Genomic DNA, 24,886 nt, shown 5'->3' with positions numbered 1-24,886 from the left:
TAAACGAAGCGTCGTAGCAGGATCTACATGTGAAGCGGAGTACATAGCTGCTTCGGAAGCAACAAATGAAGGAGTCTAGATGAAGGAATTCATATCTGATCTAGGTGTCATACCTAGTGCATCGGGACCAATGAAAATCTTTGGTGACAATACTGGTGCAATTGCTTTGGCAAAGGAATCCAGATTTCACAAGAGAACCAAGCACATCAAGAGACGCTTCAACTCCATCCGGGATCAAGTCCGGGTGGGAGACATAGAGAATTGCAAGATACATACGGATCTGAATGTTGCAGACCCGTTGACTAAGCCTCTTCCATGAGCAAAACATGATCAGCACCAAGGCTCCATGGGTGTTAGAATCATTACTGTGTAATCTAGATTATTGACTCTAGTGCAAGTGGGAGACTGAAGGAAATATGCCCTAGAGGCAATAATAAAGTTATTATTTATTTCCTTATATCATGATAAATGTTTATTATTCATGCTAGAATTGTATTAACCGGAAACATGATACATGTGTGAATACATAGACAAACAGAGTGCCACTAGTATGCCTCTACTTGACTAGCTCGTTAATCAAAGATGGTTATATTTCCTAGCCATAGACAAAGAGTTGTCATTTGATTAACGGGATCACATCATTAGGAGAATGATGTGATTGACTTGACCCATTCCGTTAGCTTAGCACTTGATCGTTTAGTTTGTTGCTATTGCTTTCTTCATGACTTATACATGTTCCTATGACTATGAGATTATGCAACTCCCGTTTACTAGAGGAACACTTTGTGTGCTACCAAACGTCACAACGTAACTGGGTGATTATAAAGGTGTTCTACAGGTGTCTCTAAAGGTACTTGTTGAGTTGGCGTATTTCGAGATTAGGATTTGTCACTCCGATTGTCGAAGAGGTATCTCTGGGCCCACTCGGTAATGCACATCACTATAAGCCTTGAAAGCAATGCAACTAATGAGTTAGTTGCGGGATGATGTATTACAAAACGAGTAAAGAGACTTGCCGGTAACGAGATTGAACTAGGTATTGAGATACCGATGATCGAATCTCGGGCAAGTAACATACCGATGACAAAAGGAACAACGTATGTTGTTATGCGGTTTGACCGATAAAGATTTTTGTAGAATATGTAGGATCCAATATGAGCATCCATGTTCCACTATTGGTTATTGACCGGAGACGTGTCTCGGTCATGTCTACATAGTTCTCGAACCCGTAGGGTCCGCACGCTTAAAGTTAGATGACGGTTATATTATGAGTTTATATGTTTTGATGTACCGAAGGTAGTTTGGAGTCCCGGATGTGATCACGGACATGACGAGGAGTCTCTAAATGGTCGAGACGTAAAGATTGATATATTGGACGACTATGTTTGGACACCGAAAAGGTTCCGGAAGGTTTCGGACATTTATCAGAGTACCGGGGGTTACCGGAACCCCTCCCCCGGAACTAATGGGCCTTTTTGGGCCTTAGTGGAGAGAGAGAGGGGCCGGCCAAGGCAAGAGGCATGCACCCTCCCCTTGAGTCCGAATAGGACAAGGAAAGGGGGGGCGGCGCCCCCCTTGCCTTTCCCCTCTCCCACTCCTTCCTTCCCCTCCTTCTTGGACTAGGAAAGGGAGTGGCAAACCTACTTGGAGTAGGTTTCCCCCTCCTAGGGCGCGCCACCCCCTTGGCCGGCCCTCTCCTCCTCCCCCCTTTATATACGGAGGAGGGGGCACCCAATAGACACAACAATTGATCTCTTGATCTCTTAGCCGTGTGTGGTGCCCCTCTCCACCATAATCCACCATGATCATATCGTAGCGGTGCTTAGGCGAAGCCCTGCATCGGTAGAATATCATCATCGTCACCACGCCGTCATGCTGACGAAACTCTCCCTCAACACTCGGCTGGATCGGAGTTCGAGGGACGTCATCGAGTTGAACGTGTGCAGAACTCGGAGGTGTCGTGCGTTATGTACTTGATCGGTCGGATCATGAAGACGTACGACTACATCAACCGCGTTGTGCTAACGCTTCCGCTTCCGGTCTACGAGGGTACGTGGACACACTCTCCCTTCTTGTTTGCTATGCATCACCATGATCTTGCGTGTGCGTAGGAATTTTTTTGGAATTACTACGTTCCCCAACAGTAAAGCCTTTAGGATCTTCTTGGATGATTGTTGTTTGATCTTGCTGAAAAAAACAGAAATTATGTGGTCACGAGAATAATTTCTATTTTTTACCAGAGAGCGATAAAATACCAATTCTAACTGCAGTAGATCAATATACAAATTATTTAGGACTTCCTAATTTTTCAGGATTTTAGGTGTTACAGAAGTATTCGAAACCTAAAGATTACTACAGACTGTTCTATTTTTGACAGATTTTGTTTTTCGTGTGTTGTCTGCTTATTTTGAAGAATCTATGGCTAGTATCGAGGGGTATGAACCATAGAGAAGTTGGAATACAGTAGGTTTAACACCAATATAAATAAATAATGAGTTCATTACAGTACCTTAAAGTGGTGGTTTGTTTTCTTATACTAACGGAGCTCATGAGATTTTCTGTTGAGTTTTCTGTTGTGAAGTTTTCAAGTTTTTGGATAAATATTTGATGGATTTCGGAATAAGGAGTGGCAAGATCCTAAGCTTGGGGATGCCAAAGTAACCCCAAGGTAAAATTAAAGGACAACAAAAATCCTAAGCTTGGGGATGCCCCGGAAGGCATCCCCTCTTTCGTCTTCGTCTATCGGTAACTTTACTTGAGGCTATATTTTTATTCACCACATGATATGTGTTTTGCTTGGAGCGTCTTGTATGATTTGAGTCTTTGCTTTTTAGTTTACCGCAATCATCCTTGTTGTACACACCTTTTGTAGAGACACACATGAATCGTAATTTATTAGAATACTCTATGCGCTTCACTTATACCTTTTGAGCTAGATAAATTTTGCTCTAGTGCTTCACTTATATCTTTTTAGAGCACGGTGGTGGTTTTATTTTATAGAAATTATTGATATCTCATGCTTCACTTATATTATTTTGAGAGTCTTTTACAACAGCATGGTAATTTGCTTTGGTTATGAAATTAGTCCTAATATGATAGGCATCCAAGATGGGTATAATAAAAACTTTCATATAAAGTGCATTGAATACTATGAGAAGTTTGATACTTGATGATTGTTTTGAGATATGAAGATGGTAATATTAGAGTCATGCTAGTTGAGTAGTTGTGAATTTGAGAGATACTTGTGTTAAAGTTTGTGATTCCCGTAACATGCACGTATGGTGAACCGTTATGTGATGAAGTCAAAGCATGATTTATTTATTGATTATCTTCCTTATGAGTGGCGGTCGGGGACGAGCGATGGTCTTTTCCTACCAATCTATCCCCCTAGGAGCATGCGCGTAGTACTTTGTTTCGGTAACTAATAGATTTTTGCAATAAGTATGTGAGTTCTTTATGACTAATGTTGAGTCCATGGATTATACGCACTCTCACCCTTCCACCATCGCTAGCCTCTCTAGTACCGCGCAACTTTCACCGGTACCATAAACCCACCATTTACCTTCCTCAAAACAGCCACCATACCTACCTATTATGGCATTTGCATAGCCATTCCGAGATATATTGCCATGCAACTTTCCACCATTTCGTTTATTATGACATGCTCCATCATTGTCATATTGCTTTGCATGATCATGTAGTTGACATCGTATTTGTGGCAAAGCCACCTTCATAATTCTTTCATACATGTCACTCTTGATTCATTGCACATCCCGGTACACCGCCGGAGGCATTCACATAGAGTCATATTTTGTTCTAAGTATCGACTTGTAATTCTTGAGTTGTAAGTAAATAAAAGTGTGATGATCTTCATTATTAGAGCATTGCCCCATGTGAGGAAAGGATGATGGAGACTATGATTCCCCCACAAGTCGGGATGAGACTACGGACAAAAAAAGAGGCCAAAAAAATGAGAGAAGGCACAAATAAAAAAATGAGAGAAAAGAGTGAAGGGGCAATGCTACTATCCTTTTACCACACTTGTGCTTCAAAGTAGCACCATGATCTTCATGATAGAGAGTCTCCTATATTGTCACTTTCATATACTGGTGGGAATTTTTCATTATAGAACTTGGCTTGTATATTCCAATGATGGGCTTCCTCAAATTGCCCTAGGTCTTCGTGAGCAAGCAAGTTGGATGCACACCCACTTAGTTTTCTTTTGAGCTTTCATAAACTTATAGCTCTAGTGCATCCGTTGCATGGCAATCCCTACTCACTCACATTGATATCTATTGATGGGCACCTTCATAGCCCGTTGATACGCCTAGTTGATGTGAGACTATCTTCTCCTTTTTGTCTTCTCCACAACCACCATTCTATTCCACCTATAGTGCTATATCCATGGCTCACGCTCATGTATTGCGTGAAGATTGAAAAAGTTTGAGAACATCAAAAGTATGAAACAATTGCTTGGCTTGTCATCGGGGTTGTGCATGATTTAAATATTTTGTGTGATGAAGATAGAGCATAGCCATACTATATGATTTTGTAGGGATAGCTTTCGTTGGCCATGTTTTTTTGAGAAGACATGATTGCTTTATTAGTATGCTTGAAGTATTATTGTTTTTATGTCAATATTAGACTTTTGTCTTGAATCTTTCGGATCTGAGTATTCATGCCACAATAAAGAAAATTACATTGAAAATTATGTTAGGTAGCATTCCACATCAAAAATTCTGTTTTTATCATTTACCTACTCGAGGACGAGCATGAATTAAGCTTGGGGATGCTTGATACGTCTCCAACGTATCTATAATTTCTGATTGTTCCATGCTATTATATTATCTGTTTTGGATGTTTAATGGGCTTTAATATGCACTTTTATATTATTTTTGGGACTAACCTATTAACCGAAGGCCCAATGTAAATTGTTGTTTTTTTTGCCTATTTCAGTGTTTCGCTGAAAAGGAATATCAAACGAAATCCAAACGGAACGAAACCTTCGCGGGGATCTTTTTTGGAACAAACGCAATCCAGGAGACTTGGAGTGGAGGTCAAGGAAGCAACGAGGCGGTCACGAGGTAGGGCAGTGCGCCCAGTGATGAGGCTATGTACCTAGGGTAGGGTCATGGATCTGTTCAAGATACCCTCCCCAAGGACATCCCTAAAGGTGCCAGGAGCATTCGAAGAAAAATCATCATCCACTCGACCATGATGTTATGTTCCACTTGACAATCCTGAAGACACTCGACTGTACAGATAATCACTCGACTACCAGAAGATCTAGAGCCACTCCACTCTGCAACGGTCGAGAATTAAGTCATAGCTTTAATGGTCATTATGTATCTTTATTGCAGGCGTTACCAGTAACGCCCCCATCTTTTATGTACCTAAAACCCTCTGTGACGTGGGTTGGCTGGGGTCCTAGCGCACTCTATATAAGCCACCCCCCTCCACAGGCACAAGGGTTCGCACTTTCTGTAACACACACGCATATAATCCAGTCGACCGCCTCCGGGCTCCGAGACGTAGGGCTGTTACTTCCTCCGAGAAGGGCCTGAACTCGTAAACTCATGTGTACAACTCCTCCATAGCTAGGATCTTGCCTCTACATTCCTACCCCCCATTCTACTGTCAGACTTAGAACCACGACACCCAGGGGGGCAGGTGCGCCCCCACCCTCGTGGGCCCCTCGTAGCTCCACCGACCCACTTCTTTCGCCTATATATACTCTTATACCCTGAAAACATCCAGGGGAGCCACGAAACCACTTTTCCACCGCCGCAACCTTCTGTACCCGTGAGATCCCATCTGGGGACCTTTTCCGGTGATCTGCTGGAGGGGGATTCAATCACGGAGGGCTTCTACATCAACACCATAGCCTCTCCGATGATGTGTGAGTAGTTTACCACAGACCTTCGGGTCCATAGTTATTAGCTAGATGGCTTCTTCTCTCTCTTTGGTTCTCAATACAAAGTTCTCCTCGATGTTCTTGGACATCTATTCGATGTAATTCTTTTTGTGGTGTGTTTGCCGAGATCTGATGAATTGTGGGTTTATAATCAAGATTATCTATGAACAATATTTGATTCTTCTTTGAATTCTTATATGAATGATTTGATATCTTTGCAAGTCTCCTCGAATTATCAGTTTGGTTTGGTCTACTAGATTGATCTTTCTTGCAATGGGAGAAGTGCTTAGCTTTGGGTTCAATCTTGCGGTGCTCGATCCCAGTGATAGAAAGGGAACCGCCACGTATTGTATTGTTGCCATCGAGGATAAAAAGATGGGGTTTATATCATATTGCTTGAGTTTATCCCTCTACATCATGTCACCTTGCCTAATGTGTTACTCTGTTCTTATGAACTTAATACTCTAGATGCATGCTGGATAGCGGTCGATGTGTGGAGTAATAGTAGTAGATGCAGAATCGTTTCGGTCTACTTGATTCGGACTTGATGCCTATGTTCATGATCATGCCTAGATATTCTCATAACTATGCGCTTTTCTAACAATTGCTCGGCAGTAATTTGTTCACCCACCGTAATATATGCTATCTTGAGAGAAGCCACTAGTGAAACCTATGGCCCCCAGGTCTACTTTACATCATATAAGTTTCTGATCTATAATTCTAGTTTACTATTTATTTTGGAATCTTTATTTTCCAATCTATACAACAAAAATACAAAAAATATTTATCTTATTATCTTTATGAGACCTCACTTTTGCAAGTGACCATGAAGGGATTGACAACCCCTTTATCGCGTTGGTTGTGAGGTTCTTGTTTGTTTGTGCAGGTACTAGGTGACTTGCGTGTAGTCTCCTACTGGATTGATACCTTGGTTATCAAAAACTGAGGGGAATACTTACGCTACTTTGCAGCATCACCATTTCCTCTTCAAGGGAAAACCAACGCATTCTCAAGAGGTAGCATCGTCCTCAGGCATATCAAGTATAATAAAGTCTGTTAAGATAGTAACATTTGCAACTACAACGGGCACGTCCTCACAAACACTGGTAGGTATGGTAGTTGATTTGTCTGCCATTTGCAATGATATTTCAATGGGTGTGAGTTTATTCAAATCAAGTCTTTTATATAAAGATAAAGGCATAACACTAACACCAGCTCCCAAATCACACAAAGCGGTTTTGACATAGTTTCTTTTGACATGGTATAGTTGGTATTCCGGGATCTCCTAGTTTTTTAGGTACTCGATCCTTAAAAGAATAATTAGCAAGCATGGTGGGGATTTTAGCTTCAGTTTTTTTTATTTTATTAGTGATAATGTCTTTCATATACTTAGCATAAGGGGGCATCTTGAAAATATCAGTCAAACGAGTACGCAAAAAGACTGGCCTAAGCATTTTAGCAAAGCATTCAAATTCTTCACCATCCTTTTTCTTGGATGGTTTAGGTGGAAAGGGCATGGGTTTCTGAACCCATGGTTCTGTTTCTTTACCATGTTTTCTAGCAACAAAGTCTCTTTTATCATAACGCTTATTTTTAGGTTGTGGGTTATCAAGATCGATAACAGGTTCAATTTCAACATCATTATCTGGCTCTTTATGATTGTCTGGTTGGGTGTATTCATGAACATCATCGTTATCATTATCATTATCACTAGATGAATGTTCATTACCAGATTGAGTTTCAGCACCAGAAATAGAGACATCATTATTATCCTCGGAAGGTTTTTCGATCTCAGGTTCACTAGAAGTATGAAAAGTCCTATCATTTTTACTTTTCTTTTTCTTAGAAGGACTAGGTGCATCAGTATTAATTCTTTGAGAGTCTTATTCAATTCTTTTAGGGTGACCTTCAGGATAAAGTGGCTCCTGAGTCATTTTGCCCCTCTAGTTGATACTCTAACAGCATGATCATTCATATTATTGTTCATTTCATTAAGCAACTCACTTTGAGATTTACCAACTTGTTCTAACTGAGTTCGAACCATAGAGGCATGTTTTCCTACACCTGTTACATCATTGGTAATTCTAGATAACAAGTCACTTAAGCGAGCAATCATGTCAGAATTTTGTTTCAATTGTTTCATAACATTTGCATTGAAGTGATCTTGTTTTCTAATGTAATTGTCAAATTCATGCAAGCATTGATTAGGATGTTTATTATAAGGGATGTCACCTTCATAAAACTGTAATAAAGAATTTACCTCTACCACCTGTGGTGGTGGTGGCGTGTCAAGACCATGTATTTCTTCAATAGGTGGTAAATTCTTAACATCCTCAAGTTTAATACCTTTTTCCTTCATACACTTCTTTGCTTATTGCATATATTCAGGACTGAGAAATAAGATACCCCTCTTCTTTGGAGTGGGTTTAGAAGGTGGTTCAGAAAGTGTCCAATAATCATGATTCTTCAATATATTATTCAATAATTCTTCAGCTTGTTCAATAGTCTGTTCCCTAAAAACACAACCAGCATAACTATCTAGGAAATCCCTAGAAGCATCAGTTAGTCCATTATGGAAGATATCAAGTATTTAATTTTTCTTAAGAGGATGATCAGGCAAAGCATTAAGTAATTGGAGAAGCCTCCCCAAGCTTGTGGGAGACTCTCTTCTTCAATTTGCGCAAAGTTAATATTTCATGTAAGGCAACTTGTTTCTTACGAGCAGGAAAATATTTTGCAGAGAAGTAATAAATCATATCTTGGGGACTACGCACACACCTAGGAGCAAGATTATTGTACCATATCTTAGCATCACCCTTTAAAGAGAAAGGAAATAACTTAAGAACATAGTAATAATGAATTTTTTCCTCATGAGTAAATAGGGTGGCTATATCATTTAATTTGATAAGATGTGTCACAACAGTTTCAGTTTCATATCCATAGAAAGGATCAGATTCAACCAGAGAAATTAACTCTCGGTCGACAGAGAATTCATAATCCTTATCAGTAATAAAGATAAGTGAAGTAGCAAACTTAGGATCATATTGCATTATAGCATTCAAGAATTTTTCTTTCAACTTGACTAGTAATTTCTTAAGATCATCTCTATCCTTACAAGCAAGAAAATCCCTAGCAACCTCTCCATCCATAACACAACCCTCAGGTATCTCAGGCAATTCATATCTAGGAGAGCTAGGTCTAATAGGTGTTTTATAATTCTCAGTTTCAAAGACATTCTCAGTTTCAGTAATTTCATCAATTTCAGTGATTTCATATTCTTTAGCTTTAGCAATTTGTTCATCAAGAAATTCACCTTGTGGCACATTATCATCAAGCAAGGTACTAGCATAATCATAAGCATCATTCATAGCAGAAGTAGCATCATCAATTACTTGCGACATATCAGGATTAATAGCATGTGGAGGTGTTGCAAGCTTATTCAAGACAGAAGGTGAATCAAGTGCAGAGCTAGATGACAGTTCCTTACCTCCCCTCGTCTTAGAGGGAATGATCCAAGTGACTCAAAAAAATATAGCTATGCTCCCCGGCAACGGCGCTAGAAAAAGGTCTTGATAACCCATAAGTATAGGGGATCGCAACAGTTTTTGAGGGTAGAGTATTCAACCCAAATTTAGATTCGATACAAGGGGAGCCAAGGAATATTTGTAAGTATTAACAATTGAGTTATCAATTCAACCACACCTGGAGATTTAATATCTGCAGCAAAGTGATCAATAGCATAGTAGTATGATACTTTTGATAGCAGTGGTAACAGTAATAGCAATGGTAACAGGGATAGCAATAATTTTGTAGCAGTTGTAACAGCAGTAGTAACTTAGCAAGAACAATATGTGAAAAACTCGTAGGCATTGGGTCGGTGATTTCGTTGGATGATATTCATCATATAACAGTCATAACCCAGGGTAACACAGAACTAGCTCCAGTTCATAAATATAATATAGGCACATATTCCGTAAATAGTTATGCGTGCTTATAGAAAAGAACTTGCATGACATCTTTTGTCCTACCCTCCCGTGGCAGCGGGGTTCATAAGGAAACTAAGGTATATGAAGGCCTCCTTTTAATAGAGAACCGGTACAAAGCATTAACACATACTGAATACATGAACTTCTCAAATTACGGTATTCACCGGAAAGAATCCTAATTATTATCACCTTGGGGTATATGTGTATCATAACACGTAATATGTGCGTATAATTTGCAAGATCGGATCAAGAACATAGATATGATGGTGAAAACATAAACCGTCCAAATCTGAAATCATGGCACTCGGGCCCTAGTGACAAGCATTAAGCATAGCAAAGTCATAGCAACATCAATCTCAGAATATAGTGGACACTAGGGATCAAGCCCCACCAAAACTATCTCAATTAAATGATGAATCCCATCCAACCTCTCACCGTCTAGCAAGGCTACGAAGGAGGGTTAGTGATGACGAAGACCGAATATTCCCCTCTCCCATGAACGGGCTCCAGATCTGGCCTCCTGTTGAAGAACAGGAGGTGGCGCTGACTCTGTATCGTAAAACACAATGAAACTTCCTCTCTTATTTTTTTCTCCAAAAAATAGGATTTTATGGAGTTGGAATTAGGGTCAGCGGAGCCTCGTGGGCCCCACTACCTACCAGGGCACGCTAGAGGGGGGTGGCGCACCCTGGTGTCTTGTGGGCAGCTGGGCCCCCCTTTAGTGGGTCTTGATTCCAGTAATTTTTATTTATTCCAAAATAATTCTCTAAAAAGTTTCGTCCAATTCCGAGAATTTCTATTTCTGCACAAAAACAACACCATGATAGTTCTGCTGAAAATAACGTTAGTTCGTGTTAGTTTCATTCAAATCATGCAAATTAGAGTCCAAAACAAAATCAAAGGTGTTTGGAAAAGTAGATACGATGGAGACGTATCACTGACACAAGGCACTAGATTAATAGGTTAGTTCCGAAAATAGTACAACTTGTTGATAAAAATATGTAAAAATAGTACAACCAAACATAGTAGATACGTCGGAGACGTATCAATTTCTTCCCTTTCTTTCTCTCTATAATTAGACCACAATATTGGTATGGACATGTGATATCTAAACTAATTGAATGCAACATCACTTAGAAACAACATCTAAAGAAATAATACATGAGGGCAATTGTTTCTAACAATATATCACCATGTAGGATAACAAGTTAAAGGCCAATGCATTGGAAGTGCCCTTAACAGTTTAGCAAACAGTGTTGACCTCTAATTCAGATTTCAGATTCTCTTTGTGCACATGTTTTGAGTGCTAAATATTATTCAAATGAGAATATTTTAGAGACTGGATCGAACGAGGGATAATCGTACACATTCTATTGGTGTGCTTATCACCGATGAAGGATGTGTAGAGTCGTGTCCCCTTCCGGGAACAGATCGATTTAGGTTTCGGATGGACCGTCTAGATTCGGCCGGTCTTCGTAGTTTTTACAGGCCTTCATCGACGTTTTCTTTTTCTGGACGGCGATTTACTTCACACATCGTAGTCGTCGGCGTCCCCTAGTCTGTATCGACGACTTTCGGGTCGCTATTCTATAAGTTCTTAGGTTATAAAAAGGTTGCTCTGTCTAGGTGACATCGAAATATGTTCATAGCAACGCTGTGAATGAAAGAGGAACAAAACTTCAACACAACCAAGGATTTAAATAAAACTTTATTTTTATGTATGAGTGTGTATGTAAGGACTTGTGATACTTAATATATACTCCTTCCGTTTCAAATTACTCGTCGCAGAAATGGATGTATTTAGAACTAAAATACATCTAGATACATTCATACCTACGACAAGTAATTCGGAACGAAGGGAGTAGAATCTTAAGCCTTTTGGGAAAAAATTGTAATATTCAGGCCCTGTTTAGAATCCCACCTGCTCCATGAAATATGAGGAGCTATGGAGCCAGGAAACAGGGGCTCCGCGTTTTAACACTGTAACTCCACCTGCTTCCCGAGTGAAGCTGTGGAGCAGAGGTAATCCGAACAGGGCGACATTCTCACATTTTTTGATCAGAAAACTAATAAGATCACTCATTTCTGGCAGAAGTGAGTGCGTGGCCAATTGAGCCCAAGCTGGTTTGGCTGAACCATGCACATACGACCGCGTCTGAATCGATGCTTCTCGAGGAAAAACAAACTGAACCAGACATCTCGGGCTCCCTTCCCAGTCCCCATGGGATCCTCCTCCCCTTCCCCGTCGCCGGAGCCGCCGCAGTCGTCCGCTCCTGCGGATGGAGCCTCCAATGCCAGCCTGCGGTGGCACATCCTGCGCCGCGCCCTGCTCTCTCGCTCCGCCTCTCCCCGCGCATCAGGTCCTGCCGTTTCCGTCCTCTTCTCGCCCCACAGCAGATTTTGTACTCGGATCGATTTCGTTTAGCTCCCGGTTCCATTTGATCTGCCGCTGTTTACTCCAGTAGACGAGATAGCTTCTACTACATAGGTAAGGACGGTGAAGAGGGCTTCCCGCCGTAATTATCTTCACTCTCGAGACCTCGTAGCACCGATAATTGGGCTATACCTTCTGACTGAACAGGAAGAGTGTAGGTGGATCTCTTGATTTACTAGTGCTGTAATGCAAGGGGAGCATTGGCGTTTATGTTACTACCGACTTGCATTTCAGAAGATCGAGACACAACACGATTGCTGTCAACGGCTTATTATGCCATTCCAGCTCTCAATTCATGTGCCTGCAAATTTTTAATTCAGGCAAAATGGTTAGCACGCATATTGGTTGTGGCACATGCCATTTATGTGTATACCTGAGTACCAATTAAAAGAAAATTGCAGGGGAAGTCCCGGCACTATAAATAGAAACCCAGATCTGCATCCACCAGGACTTGAAACCCAGCTGGTGGGATTGTAGATCCAGTCCCTCAACTGAATGAACTTGACCCATTTCCCTTATATCTGAGTACTTGATTAAAAGAAACAGGTCTAGCTTTCTCTGGAGTATGATTTCTTGTTTGAATGAGATGGTGCATGAGGTTCTTGCTTTGAAACCATGTACTTTTACGCATATGGGCAATATGCTCACAGCTTATCCTTTGATATTAGCAGTACTGTATGAACTTGTGAATGCCGAATGTACACTTTAGTTAGCCATAACTGTTTTTATGTACGGAGATTATCATCATTTTCATCTAGGTAGACCCTGTTTAACTGTAAGGAAGATGTTTACTGTCAATATTAGCTGTTTTTTATAGTACACAACATCATCGTAATTTCCTTTCATTTCAATGTTGTTCTGGTTACCGTAATGCAGCTGGCTATTTTTGTCAGTGTTGTTTCTATTTAACCTTTTGCAACTTGAAGTGGTTTACCCACCCCCCAAAAAAACACCCACTAAAATCTGCAATTTCTACCTTTTAGAGGTTAACATTTTTTAATTCGTTTTTATACAGAGGGAACTTCTAATGACCCGCAGGAGAAAGGTGATACCAACAAAATTTCAAGGAAGACGTCGCGTGGTTTTAATCTGTTCGAGTGTCACACAGTGCCGATTTCACAGTTAAATAAATCACAAGGAGATTCATTAAATGGAAATGAAAATGGTGTGGAATGCCAAAGAGATGTCTATGTTTGTTATAAGCTGCCCTGTGGAGGTTCACCGGAACTTAATGTAATGTAAGCAGTCAACTATTTTCCCCGTAGTTACTGTCATACTAAATGCTGTTTTTCTCCGGTTGTAGCACACACATTGATCTTCTACTTGTTTTCTGATAAAATTGGGAATCACATTTTTCTCTTTCTGTCCAGTAAGCCCCACCAATTAGAAAACTAGAAATGTTCGCTATAATTCCTTAGTTTAATATTTTAGTGTTTGATTACAGATACAGAAGAGATGATTCCCTGGAACTAAATGACATTGAAGCTTCCAACAGATTCAATATTGACACTACTGGACTTGTATGTAAGTTTCTTGTTCAAACTGATCTATTATCTTTGTTATATCATGGATTGTGTCATTCTATCTGTTAGCCTAAGTTTCTTGTTCAAGCTGATCTATTATCTTTTTTTCTCATTTGCTGCAGTTATTGGTTTAGTTGTCATAACTTACTGCCTGCCAATTGAAGAGTTCTCAATTTTTTGTTTGGAATGTAAAGAACGGGCTGACACTTCGTGTGGAAAGGGAATATAAACATTTTTTTTCTATGCAAAATATGAACTGTTTGGTCCCTTGTTCATTTTACTTGCCTTTCCTGTCATTTTTGGCCAAGTAAGGTTTTGAAGCCCCCTGTGCATAGGAAGCCTGGTTAGACTAGAAACAGCAATCTAACATATCCAATAGACTCTTGAAGTTATCTATTACAAGATTCACCCATATTAACAGTATTCATGCCCTCAAGTTCTAAAATGGTTCGATCATCTCTAGTAAACCACCTAACTAGCTTAGGTTCCGGCCAGGTAAAAAAAAACAGATGCTCCATTAATCCCACGAGTCTAGTATGGTTAACCTAGAGCTTCTGAAGTAGGACTGCTATACAACTGCAGATTTGATAGTGTCATGGGCTCATGGCTAATATATAACTCTGAATTCTTTGTTATTCTTACACCCACTATGCTGCTCATGTGATACTGTTCATCTATGTCTATCTTTATTGTTTCTCTTTCTTGAAGGTTGTTGGCCGTCTGAAGAGGTCCTTGCCTTCTACTGTATCAACCATTCAGATATGTTCAGGTTTGTAGTGAGGTGTATTTATCCATGTGACACACTTGGATTAATTCGTCTTACTTTATCAACAGTACGCTTGCTTTTGCAGATCGCATAACATGCTTGAGTAACTTGAGTTGCTCTTGTTCGAGTAAATTGCACAGATATTCCACTTGTCCTGAACCTGATTCAGAAGATTTCAACCCACAGTTCTAGGTAGGATTCATGAGAGCTCAAAACTATCACAAGGGTCAGATATTTTGGTCTCTGCTTTAGCCTTGTAATAATTTTCTGCTCTCACGAATCCTACATTCCTACCTAGAACTGTGGATTGAATTTTTGTTTTAGCATACAAACATCTATTGCTGCTTTGACTAGATTCACTCTACGTGCTAGTGCTATATTTCTCAGATTATTTTCCTTCCAAATTCATTATAGGTCTAAAAGGGTGCTTGAACTTGGAGCTGGTTATGGATTGGCGGGACTTGTTATTGCAGCCAGTGTAAATGCTGGCGAGGTTGTTATTTCTGATGGAAACCCACAAGTAGTTGGATGTATCCTTCTTAATGAGTTATATATAAAAGCTGTTGCATAATTTAAAGTTTGTTAGTATTAATGTAATATGACCTACATACTACAAGTGTTATTTTTTTGCTACTTTTCGTGAATACTGCGACTCAACCGCAAATAAAAACGGGCTGTTCTAGATGTTACCTTTTATGGCTTTGTAATCCATTAACCCTCAGATATCCAGCAGAACATATCCATCAATGCAGAAACTTTTGGTCAAACGAAAGTTAAACCTATGACACTGCACTGGGATCAAGAGCAAGCTTCAGACATGTTGAACTCTTTTGACATCATTGTTGCAAGTGACTGGTATGTTCTACCCCTCCCCCCCCCCCCCCCCCTTTTTTTAATATTTGTTCTACCCCTTACCACTTCATTATTCTTGAACTGATCTAATCAACTACTACTGCTAAGTGCCATTTCCTGTGTCAGTGGTATCCTGTAATGTGGTGGGCCTGTAATACTGATTAGGTGAAGAAGTTGGAGTTTCTTCCATTGTGTGAAAATATAAAACTGTTTTAAAAGTTATATGATTGCATCTGCGCTTTGATTTGATCATCATTCTTTCATATGCATCCAGTCAAAAACTCAAAATACAGAAATGGCTAAACTTGTATCCCCCCTGCTGAAGAGATGATAGTAATTGTACAATTCATAGCGCAACCAGCCTATTGTAGGTCAAGTCCGCCACTAATATACAGACGCAAGACAGTGTTCAGTTTTACCTGGATTGTCTTATTCACATCTCACTTGTCTTGCAGTACATTTTTCAAGCAATTCCATCAAAGCCTTGCCCGGACAGTCAAATCTTTGTTGAAGCATTCAGAGACCTCGCAGGCTATCTTTCTGAGCCCGAAGAGAGGTGATTCACTCAACAAGTTCCTAGACATAATCAAAGAATATGATTTATGTTATGAGTTGATAGAGAACTATGATCCCACTGTCTGGAATCTGCACAAAAGCTATTTGGCGGGAGATGACACATCGTGGCCCAACTATAACGAGGAGCATTGCTACCCTTTGTTGGTCAGAATTACCTTTGGAGATTTTGTTTGATCTTAGATGTGTTCATTTGTATGCATTAGCACGATCTGTTTGCTATTCTTCTCCATGGAATACAACAGTGTAATATCTGTGACTGAATCTTAGTTGATTTTTTCCATGACATCATCCCATTTTCTCGGAGTGACAGAAAGATGATAGATACACTGGCAAATTCCATTTCCTCATCGGTCTTCCAAATCCTAAATATTTAACGAGTGTAATTCTTCTAGTAGATTCATAGCAGCCAAAAATGGCTAATAACTTTGTTGGTTTCTTCTTCAGTATTGTTCATTTTTGGTCCCATCCGTAAATTTGCAACTGATGCAGCCCTCATACACCTGTAACTTAGTTACTTTATTTGTGACATCATTTTGGTATTCAAAAATATGCATCCATCTATTTGCTCTTTCTAGAGTAATTTAGCATATCAGTTACCATTTGTCACTGAGATTAGTCATCATGAAGCTTGCTAATCTTTATTCGTGACACTCTAATACTTGTATCTTTGTCTTGATTAGCATATGCTTTTAGTCGGTGGTGCCAGATTAATTATCCATTGATTAGACGGTGCTGGTTGAAACCGATGTTATTTTGAGCTGCTTTCTCTGGCTTTGCGTCGGCTCAGTTGACGTCCTTCACGACATACGTTAACCCAATCTAGTGGTTGATGTATCACGTCCTCTATGTTCTTTTATGAACTGACGCCTCACTGCCTCGTCAGATTTTCGGAACGCAGTTGGTTCTTATCTACTCCTACTAATTGCTGTTCAAAGAGCTTTTCTAGTGCTGACTGGATGAAAGCGATCTTCAGAACCGCCAGCAAGTTTCCACGGGTAGATGATACGCAGCTGCTGATGCTTCTGAACTTGTTGTAGGTAAGATCTCAAGCTCATCTACAGTCAGATCTCCTAATTTTTGTGACGCCACTGTACTACTTGCATGGTTTTGATTTCCGTAACAGTATGTGCGTGGTCAGTAGCTGACAACTATGGATAATATACCCGTATGGTAACGATGATCCCACAAGTAATGGCCGTCACAACGGGATCAACCCATTGATATTTCAGTGGCATTGCTTTGATTAAACGTCTTCATCAACCGCCTCATTAGGTCCAGCGTTCTTGTCAGTCCCCCATCTGCCCTGGGGCTAGAGGATCTTACGACGAATGTGCGTATTCCATGGGAAAAAGTGGCTTCTTTTTTGCACATTGCATTGCAACGACATTGCGAGGAAAAAGCCACCCACTTTTATGAAAGTTTTCCGAGTACTTGCGTATTAGATACCATGTGTTAGCTTCTATGGCTTGTCGGAAGGATGAGGTTTTATGATCGTTTTTCTTATGTCGATATGTCGGTATTGCTGCGTACGTGCAGCTGGGAACTTTCGGCCTTAGGTCGTGACTAAATGGATTGTGGATTTGCTGTCCCACCGGTAATCCCGTTTTTAGGGATTGCCCATGGAGCTGAAGGTGACGCTGCACTGTGTAAGGTACAGAGTAGGGATTCTTCGAACTAGCTTGATCTCACTCACGAATTCGAGTCCAGTATCAGTTGTTGCCTTGATCCACTGGATGCTGATCCAATCGGTGGTCTCGCCTTAAGTAGTGGCCGCCTCGCCTGGGCTTCACTTAGTCCATTCGGGCCCAGTGACGCGGGTGTTGGGCCTACGAGCCCGTGGTGCTGGTTGGGCAGCAGCAGCGCCACGCAAGCTGCTGCCGTGTGGACTTGGCCCGTTGGTGACGCTGGGTGCGGCGGGGGCGCTGACATCCCCTCCTCCTTGGGATGAGGCTTGCCCCCAAGCCTCTGCACCAGGGAAGCGCGCCTGTAACGCCACCTTGTCCTCCCAAGTGTCTTCCAACGCTGATGGGTCCGACCATCATATCAGGATCTGCTCCACGAGGGTCCCGTTCTTCCGGCGCCAGCGTCGCTGCAGAACTGCGACTGGTACCACTGGGATGTTAGTAGGATGGGGAAGAACATCAGAGGTTGGCGTACCCGGGCCAAGGCAGCGGCGAAGCTGGGAAACGTGAAACACGGGGTGCACTTGCGAGTGCGATGGCAGTTCCAACTTGTAGGCAGCATCATTTATCTTGGCGATGATCGGAAATGGTCCATAGTACTTGAAGGAGAGCTTGTGGTTTGCCCTTCTCGCCACCGAGGTTTGTATATACGGCTGCAGCTTGCGATAGACAACTTCACCCACCTCGAAGACGCGCGGCGACCGGCGTTTGTCAGCTTGCGCCTTCATGTGCTGTTGCGCCCGATGCAAGTGCTGTTGTAGTAGATCCTGGACGATTGCTCGTTCGTCCAACCACGCGTGGAGGGAAGGAACCGTGCAGTCGGAAGTGGGTGCCAGCCCCCATTGTCTTGGTTCATACCCGAACATTGCTTTGAACGGAGACATGCCGATGCTAGAGTGGTAAGAGTTGTACCAGAACTGCGCCAATGGGATCCAGTGACTCGAGCGCCCCGGGCAAGCATGAACGAAGCAACACAGGTAAGTCTCAACGCACTGGTTCACCCTCTCTGTCTGGCCATCAGTTTGCGGGTGATTCGCTGAGCTCATCCTCAAATCTGTGCCGGCATACTTGAAAAGTTCACGCCAAAAATTGCTGGTGAAGACCGGGTCTCTATCTGACATGATTGAAACAGGGAAGCCATGAATGCTGTAGATGCTGGACATGTATAATAGTGCCACCTTCGAGGCTGTATAAGGATGCACCAACGGTAGAAAGTGAGGGAACTTGGTCCTCTTGTCGACAACCACCCAGAGGCAATTGAACTTGCCCGACTGCGGTAGGCCGTCTATGAAATCCATGGTAATCATGTCCCACGGCTGCTTTGGAATTGGTAATGGTTCAAGCAGTCCTGGGGATGCTGACCTGTCGGGTTTGGCCTGTTGGCAGACTGGGCAGCATCAGACATATTGCAGGATGTGCACCTTCATCTTAGGCCACGCAAACAGGCGACGAACGCGCCTGAAAGTGGCTGGGAATCCACTGTGACCCCCCATGGTGCTGTCATGGAAGGCTGAGATGATGCGTTGCTGTAAAGCTGTAGAACCCCCGAGCCAGATTCGGTCTCGAAAGTGCAGTATGCCATTCTGCAGGGCAAAGCGTTTCTTTGGATCCTCTCGCAGTGCGAGCTGCTGAAGTAGTTTCTGCGCCTGGGGATTGCAGTTATAGCTGGCCAGCACGTCATCCAACCAGCTAGGCTGACATGAAGTGATATCAAACAGCAGTTCTGGAGACTGCGAACGCGACAGCGCGTCAGCCGCAGTGTTGTCCGACCCTTTCTTGTACCGAATGACATACCGCAAACCCAGTAGCTTTGTAAACACGCGCTGTTGCCAAGGCATTGTCAAACGCTGTTCTTCCAGATGAATAAGACTTTTTTGGTCTATGAAGATGACAAACTCGCTGTGCTGCAGGTAGGGTCGCCACTGATCGACAGCAACCACAATAGCCAGGTACTCTTTTTCATATGTTGACAGGCCTGGTAACGAGGGCTCAAGCCTTTACTCATGAATGCAATCGGATGCCCCTCCTGTTGCAAAACTGCCCCGATACCTTTGTCGCATGCGTCAGTCTCGATCGTGAAGGGTTTACTAAAGTCTGGCATTGCCAACACCGGTGCCGACACCAACTGCTGTTTGAGAAGGGTAAAAGCTTGGTCGGTGTTCTCTGTCCAGACAAACGGAACGCCCTTCTTCAAAAGATTGAACATGGGGCGAGCTATGATGCCGAATCCGCGCACAAATCTGCGGTAATAGCCCGCCAGTCCCAAGAAACGACGCACCTCCTTCGCGTCCGTAGGGGTTGGCCATGCTTCCACTGCTTGAATCTTCCCTGGGTCTGTGGCCACTCCTTCACTGCTAATCACATGCCCCAAATAAGATAATTGCCGCTGTCCAAATTCACACTTGGACTCCTTCACTTTCCATTGGTCTCTGCGCAGAAGCTCGAGAACCTGTCGGAGGTGGGCTAAATGATCCTCCCAAGTCTTGCTAAAAACAAGGATGTCGTCGAAGAAAAGCAAGACGTAGTGCCGCAAGAGGGGGTGCATTGTTTCAGTAATTGCTCCATTAAAGGTACCAGGTCCTCCAGCCAGTCCAAACGAAAGCACTTTGAATTCGTAGTGATCTGAGTGGGTTTGGAAAGCTGTTTTAAATTCCTCCCCTTCGGCCAAACGAATTTGGTGGTACCCCACGCGCAAATCCAGCTTGGAGAACCACACTGCACCATGCAACTCATCCAACAGTTCTTCAATAATCGGAACAGGAAACTTGCTGACGTGTGTCATCGCGTTGAGGTGTCTGTAATCGACGCACATTCTCCATGTGCCGTCTTTCTTCTTAACTAAAATGACAGGGGAAGAGAACGTGTTGTGGCTGCGCTGAATTACTCCGGACTGTAATAGCTCTTGGACCTGTCGCTCGATCTCTGACTTGTGTTCTGGTTTATGACGATAGGGCCTAATGTTAACAGGTTGCGCCCCCGGCATGAGAGGAATCTTATGATCACAAGCCCGTCGGGGGGGTAGTCCCTGCGGCTCACCAAACACATCCTCAAATTCTGCCAGTAACCGTTGCAGACCAGGGGCTTCAGGCACTGAGTGTTTCGGCTTCTCGTCGATTGGGTAGAGCAGACAAAGATGCAACAGAGCCCCATGTCGATGCAGTTGTTGCAGCTGAGCACTGTTGATGACATGGCATTGGGTGGACTGCGCTTCGTGCCCGAACAAACTGGCTGGCCCGAGAGCTGTTGGGATACGCAAATGCTTGTTCCTCCAATCAACAGTCATCGGGCTGTGTTGCTCCAGCCAATCCATCCCAAGAATGGCATCATACACTCCGAGCGGTAAAATCTTCATATCCGTGACGAATTCCAATCCTTGCGACGACCACTGGCAATCGGGAATAGATGCCGAACAGACTAGTTCACCTCCATCAGCTACTTTGACCCGACATGGCTGGTGCAGAGCTCGGGCCCCTGACAGGCGTTCGGCCAGACGCTGGTTGATGAAAGATGTGGAACTCCCACTATCCACCAAAATGAGCACCTCCTGATCTTGCATGGTTGCCAGCAATTGGAACGCTTTGGGTGACACACCACCATCAAGAGCTGGTCGCGAGATCGCGTGAACTTGTTGTACTTCTCCCTCGACCTCATTGCTGGTTTCAACGCTGAATAGCTCGAGCATTTCTTCTACCACATGCAATTGGACGGTGGTCGGGCAGACATGATCCTGTCCCCAGCGCTCACCACACTTGAAACACAACCCCCCCGCGCGCCGGTAGTCTCTGAGAGCCTTGATCTTTGATGTGTCCGCTCGAGCAGCTTCGGTGCCCTGGCGATCCGCTGCAGGTGCAGCGGGCACCAGACGTGCCGGAGGAGGAGGCAAGGGCAGGGGTGTGCCCGCGCGCGGCGCCGCATCCGGTGGGCGCGGCAGGTTGCCGAAGACGCCGTCGGCCACTTCCTCCTGAAGCAAGGCCAGCGCACACGCGGTGTCCAAGTCCGGCGGCCTCTGGACGAGCACCACCGCTCGTATGTCCTTCCTTAGCCCCTCGACAAAACGCGTCAGGAAATAGAAGGGATGAATTGTGTCAGAATACGAAGATAAATGATTAATGATCAATTCAAATTGCTCTATGTATTGAGCGACTGAACCCGTTTGGCGGACAGTGTAAAACTGCCTGATCAGCGTTTGATGCCGATCGCGCCCAAAACGAGTACAAAGGAGTGTGGTAAAAGTATCCCAATCATAATCCCCGAGTCGTTTCTGAATGGACCGTAACCAAACAGAGGCTGCCCCTGGAAAATTCAGAGCTGCCATGGGGACCCAAAACGATGGTAAAATCCCAAACATCTGGAAGTATTGCTCGCACAATGTTTTCCATAGATTCGGGTTGTCTCCCGTAAATTGAGGAAACGAAATGGACGGGTGCGTTTGTCCCAGTCCCGAGAGGAGTTGACTGGCATGAGCGAAGGGAGACAACGAGGAAGGGGATGGCGCCAGGGAATTGAACTGACCCGATGCCGGGGGCGGGGGCGGCGTCTGGAATGACACCGCCGGGGGCCCCCGTGGTAGGTTGAAGACGCCGTGGCCATTTGGCCCTTGAGGAGCGTCGGCCGCGCCGGTCCTGGCCCTGAGGTGGGTACCGGTCGTCGCTGGCGGGATGTAGCTCGATGCGGGTGCTCGATTCCCCTCGATCTCCTTGGTTTGCGCGAGTTGGAGCGCCGCCACCACGTCACCCAGATCGGAGACGCGCTTCTCCAGATCGGGTCGCCAATGGACGAGGTCGTCGATTTTGGCTGTGGACGCCTGGATCTCGGCGATGGCCTTGTTCTGGGCCTTGAGAGTATTGTTGAGGCGTTCGAGGAAAGCTTCAACGGTTGGATCGATGGCGACGAGCTGTGATCGTGCTTGGCGCAGTCGCCGCGTCTCGATGATCTTGGCCAGAGTGGACGGTGGAAGGGGTGGGATTGGTCTCTGATACCAGATGTAAGGTACAGAGTAGGGATTCTTCGAACTAGCTTGATCTCACTCACGAATTCGAGTCCAGTATCTCGATTACAGGGAAATTGTGATTACAGAGAGGGGAATGGAACTAGGGTAGCCGCCGCCGTTGTTGCCTTGATCCATTGGATGCCGATCCAGTCGGTGGTCTCGCCTTAAGTAGTGGCCGCCTCGCCTGGGCTTCACTTAGTCCATTCGGGCCCAGTGATGCGGGTGTTGGGCCTGCGAGCCCGTGGTGCTGGTTGGGTAGCAACGGCGCCACGCAAGCTGCTGCCGTGTGGACTTGGCCCGTTGGTGATGCTGGGTGCGGCGGGGGCACTGACACACTGGTCCTCTTTAGTCTTTACCTGCTACTAGTAACCCTCTGTATTTTGTTGTACCCCTTCGTTTCTGCAAGGCAGATAGAAGGTTTTTACAATAATGAAGGCTACAATGAACTGACAGACAGCTCATTTAGATTTAGCTGCCGTGGTCGCCAGCTTCCCTTAGCTATTAAACCCTCTCCGCCATCGGTGTACCGCATCAACCTCTTCCCCAAGCTTGCAATAGGCTAGCTCTAGCGTAGAACCCTAGCTCGTTATCGATAGAACTCTGTTTATCTCTGAAACCTGGTATCGCTACACTGAAATCGGGGCATCTTTGAGTGATAATCGAGCTAGATCGTGTGCGGTTCTACTTAATCGTGTTGAGATCCTGTCAATCATCCGCTCGCCGAGGGTAGATGCGCCAACGCGCCATGTGACAACCGATAGCAGCATAATGATGGCCTATTCTCAGTCGCTAAGCATGCGTGCATGTGAGGTGGCAATGCTGATTGCATGGACGGGGGATCCGAGGAAGGCATGCATGTTCCATTCCATAACGATGGATCTATCAAAGGCAACCAGCCTGTTTTAACTGTTGTCGGCGGCACCGATCCATTATTCTCTCTCTCCCTCTCTCTCTCCCTCTGTCCTCTTTACAAGTATATACACCCCTTTTGCCACCAAAAAGGATTTCCCTTTGGGATCCTTTTATCACCGGATTGTTGCCAATGCACTCAACTTTTGGCTCAAGATTCCTCGGCCTGGCTTAACAAACTGAAATCAGAGCTGATCTCCCTTCCAGTTCATGAGCAACATGGGAGTCAACCAAAATGGTGAGCGTGCAAGTGCAAGCATAAGCAACCGCCGTGGCCAAGCACACAACCACCTGCAAAGTGTAGTGCTATTTGGCAGAAAGAGAGGCGGTGACAGACAGTGCTGCTGCACCACAACCACAAGAGTGCCGAATATACTAGCCTCTGAATACCTACTTAACGCAATCATAAGCCCGTATTTATCTTCTTTATTTAATGCTGTGTTGAGCCTTTTCTAATACGAGTGCTTGTTAATTTGAGGCACAGCTGCAGTGACGATGATCTAACGGTGCTCGTATTCTAACGGGAGATCCAAGTCGCGTATCGGATTCGGAAGTTGGTCTCGTCGTCAGCAGGAAAACGACCCGGTCGGTGGCCGATCCCTGTCGCCGTTAGCCCACAGCCTCGTGCGATGGCGTCGCCTCTGCCTCAAAGTAACATGTGGCCTTGCTTGCACCAGTTTAAGTCAGATTTCCGGCAGTCCCGGCGATCCCCAGGTCCATCAGCTACACCGCCATATCGGAGAAACCGGTCGATTCGGCGACGGAAAGCCGACAGGTCTCCGAGCTAAAACCATGGCCGCCTCACCCCTCTCCGATGTAGGTCACCCTGCGTGTCCCGTCGCGTGGATCGGGCAACCGAAATCGCCATGGAAATAGTTGGTAGGTACTATGAACTTCCCTGCAACCTACCGATTGCTTGCATCTGAACTTCCCTGCAAGATGAGTAGGTCACTATTGCCCCACACGGAATAACATCCAGCATGCGGAGGCTAAAGGTGATATGATTTTGGTAGGTACTTCCTCCGTAAACTAATATAAAAGTATTTAGATCACTAAAGTAGTAATCTAAACGCTCTTATATTAGTTTACAGAGGAAGTACTGTACTACGCCGTTCGTCCGTTCGTAGGCAGGAACAAGAGTAGGCACCGAGCCGAACTGAACCTTCCTTTGGCCACACTCACCAAAAAAAGCAGTGGACCAAACGAAGGCAACGGCCACCACCGCCGGCCGTGCCCATCCATGTCCTCCCCTCC

General features: G+C 44.1%; 2 protein-coding genes across 2 annotated transcripts; one reads left to right on the top strand and one right to left on the bottom strand.

Annotated features, from left to right (window-relative positions):
- Positions 1-12,022: 12,022 nt before the first annotated feature.
- Positions 12,023-16,339, top strand: LOC125527664 (S-adenosyl-L-methionine-dependent methyltransferases superfamily protein). The gene is made up of 7 exons (XM_087518678.1): positions 12,023-12,260; positions 13,350-13,572; positions 13,779-13,858; positions 14,566-14,626; positions 15,038-15,153; positions 15,346-15,478; positions 15,931-16,339. The coding sequence occupies exons 1-7, from the start codon at positions 12,038-12,040 to the stop codon at positions 16,223-16,225; spliced, it is 1,131 nt and encodes a 376-aa protein (XP_087374804.1). The 5' UTR covers positions 12,023-12,037; the 3' UTR covers positions 16,226-16,339.
- Positions 16,340-19,130: 2,791 nt separating this feature from the next.
- On the bottom strand, positions 19,131-23,242 carry LOC147976293 (uncharacterized). Its single transcript, XM_087520810.1, has 4 exons — positions 23,231-23,242; positions 23,080-23,122; positions 19,783-22,749; positions 19,131-19,708 (listed from the first exon to the last, which is right to left on the bottom strand). The coding sequence occupies exons 1-4, from the start codon at positions 23,240-23,242 to the stop codon at positions 19,131-19,133; spliced, it is 3,600 nt and encodes a 1,199-aa protein (XP_087376936.1).
- Between the last annotated feature and the right edge of the window lie 1,644 nt (positions 23,243-24,886).

Source organism: Triticum urartu, chromosome 4A, assembly GCF_056163025.1.
Source record: "Triticum urartu cultivar PI428250 chromosome 4A, HENAU_Tu73, whole genome shotgun sequence".
Classification (NCBI taxonomy): Eukaryota; Viridiplantae; Streptophyta; class Magnoliopsida; order Poales; family Poaceae; genus Triticum; species Triticum urartu.
The sequence above is the reverse complement of the archived record's forward strand: the minus strand, read 5'-3'. Positions and strand labels throughout refer to the sequence as shown.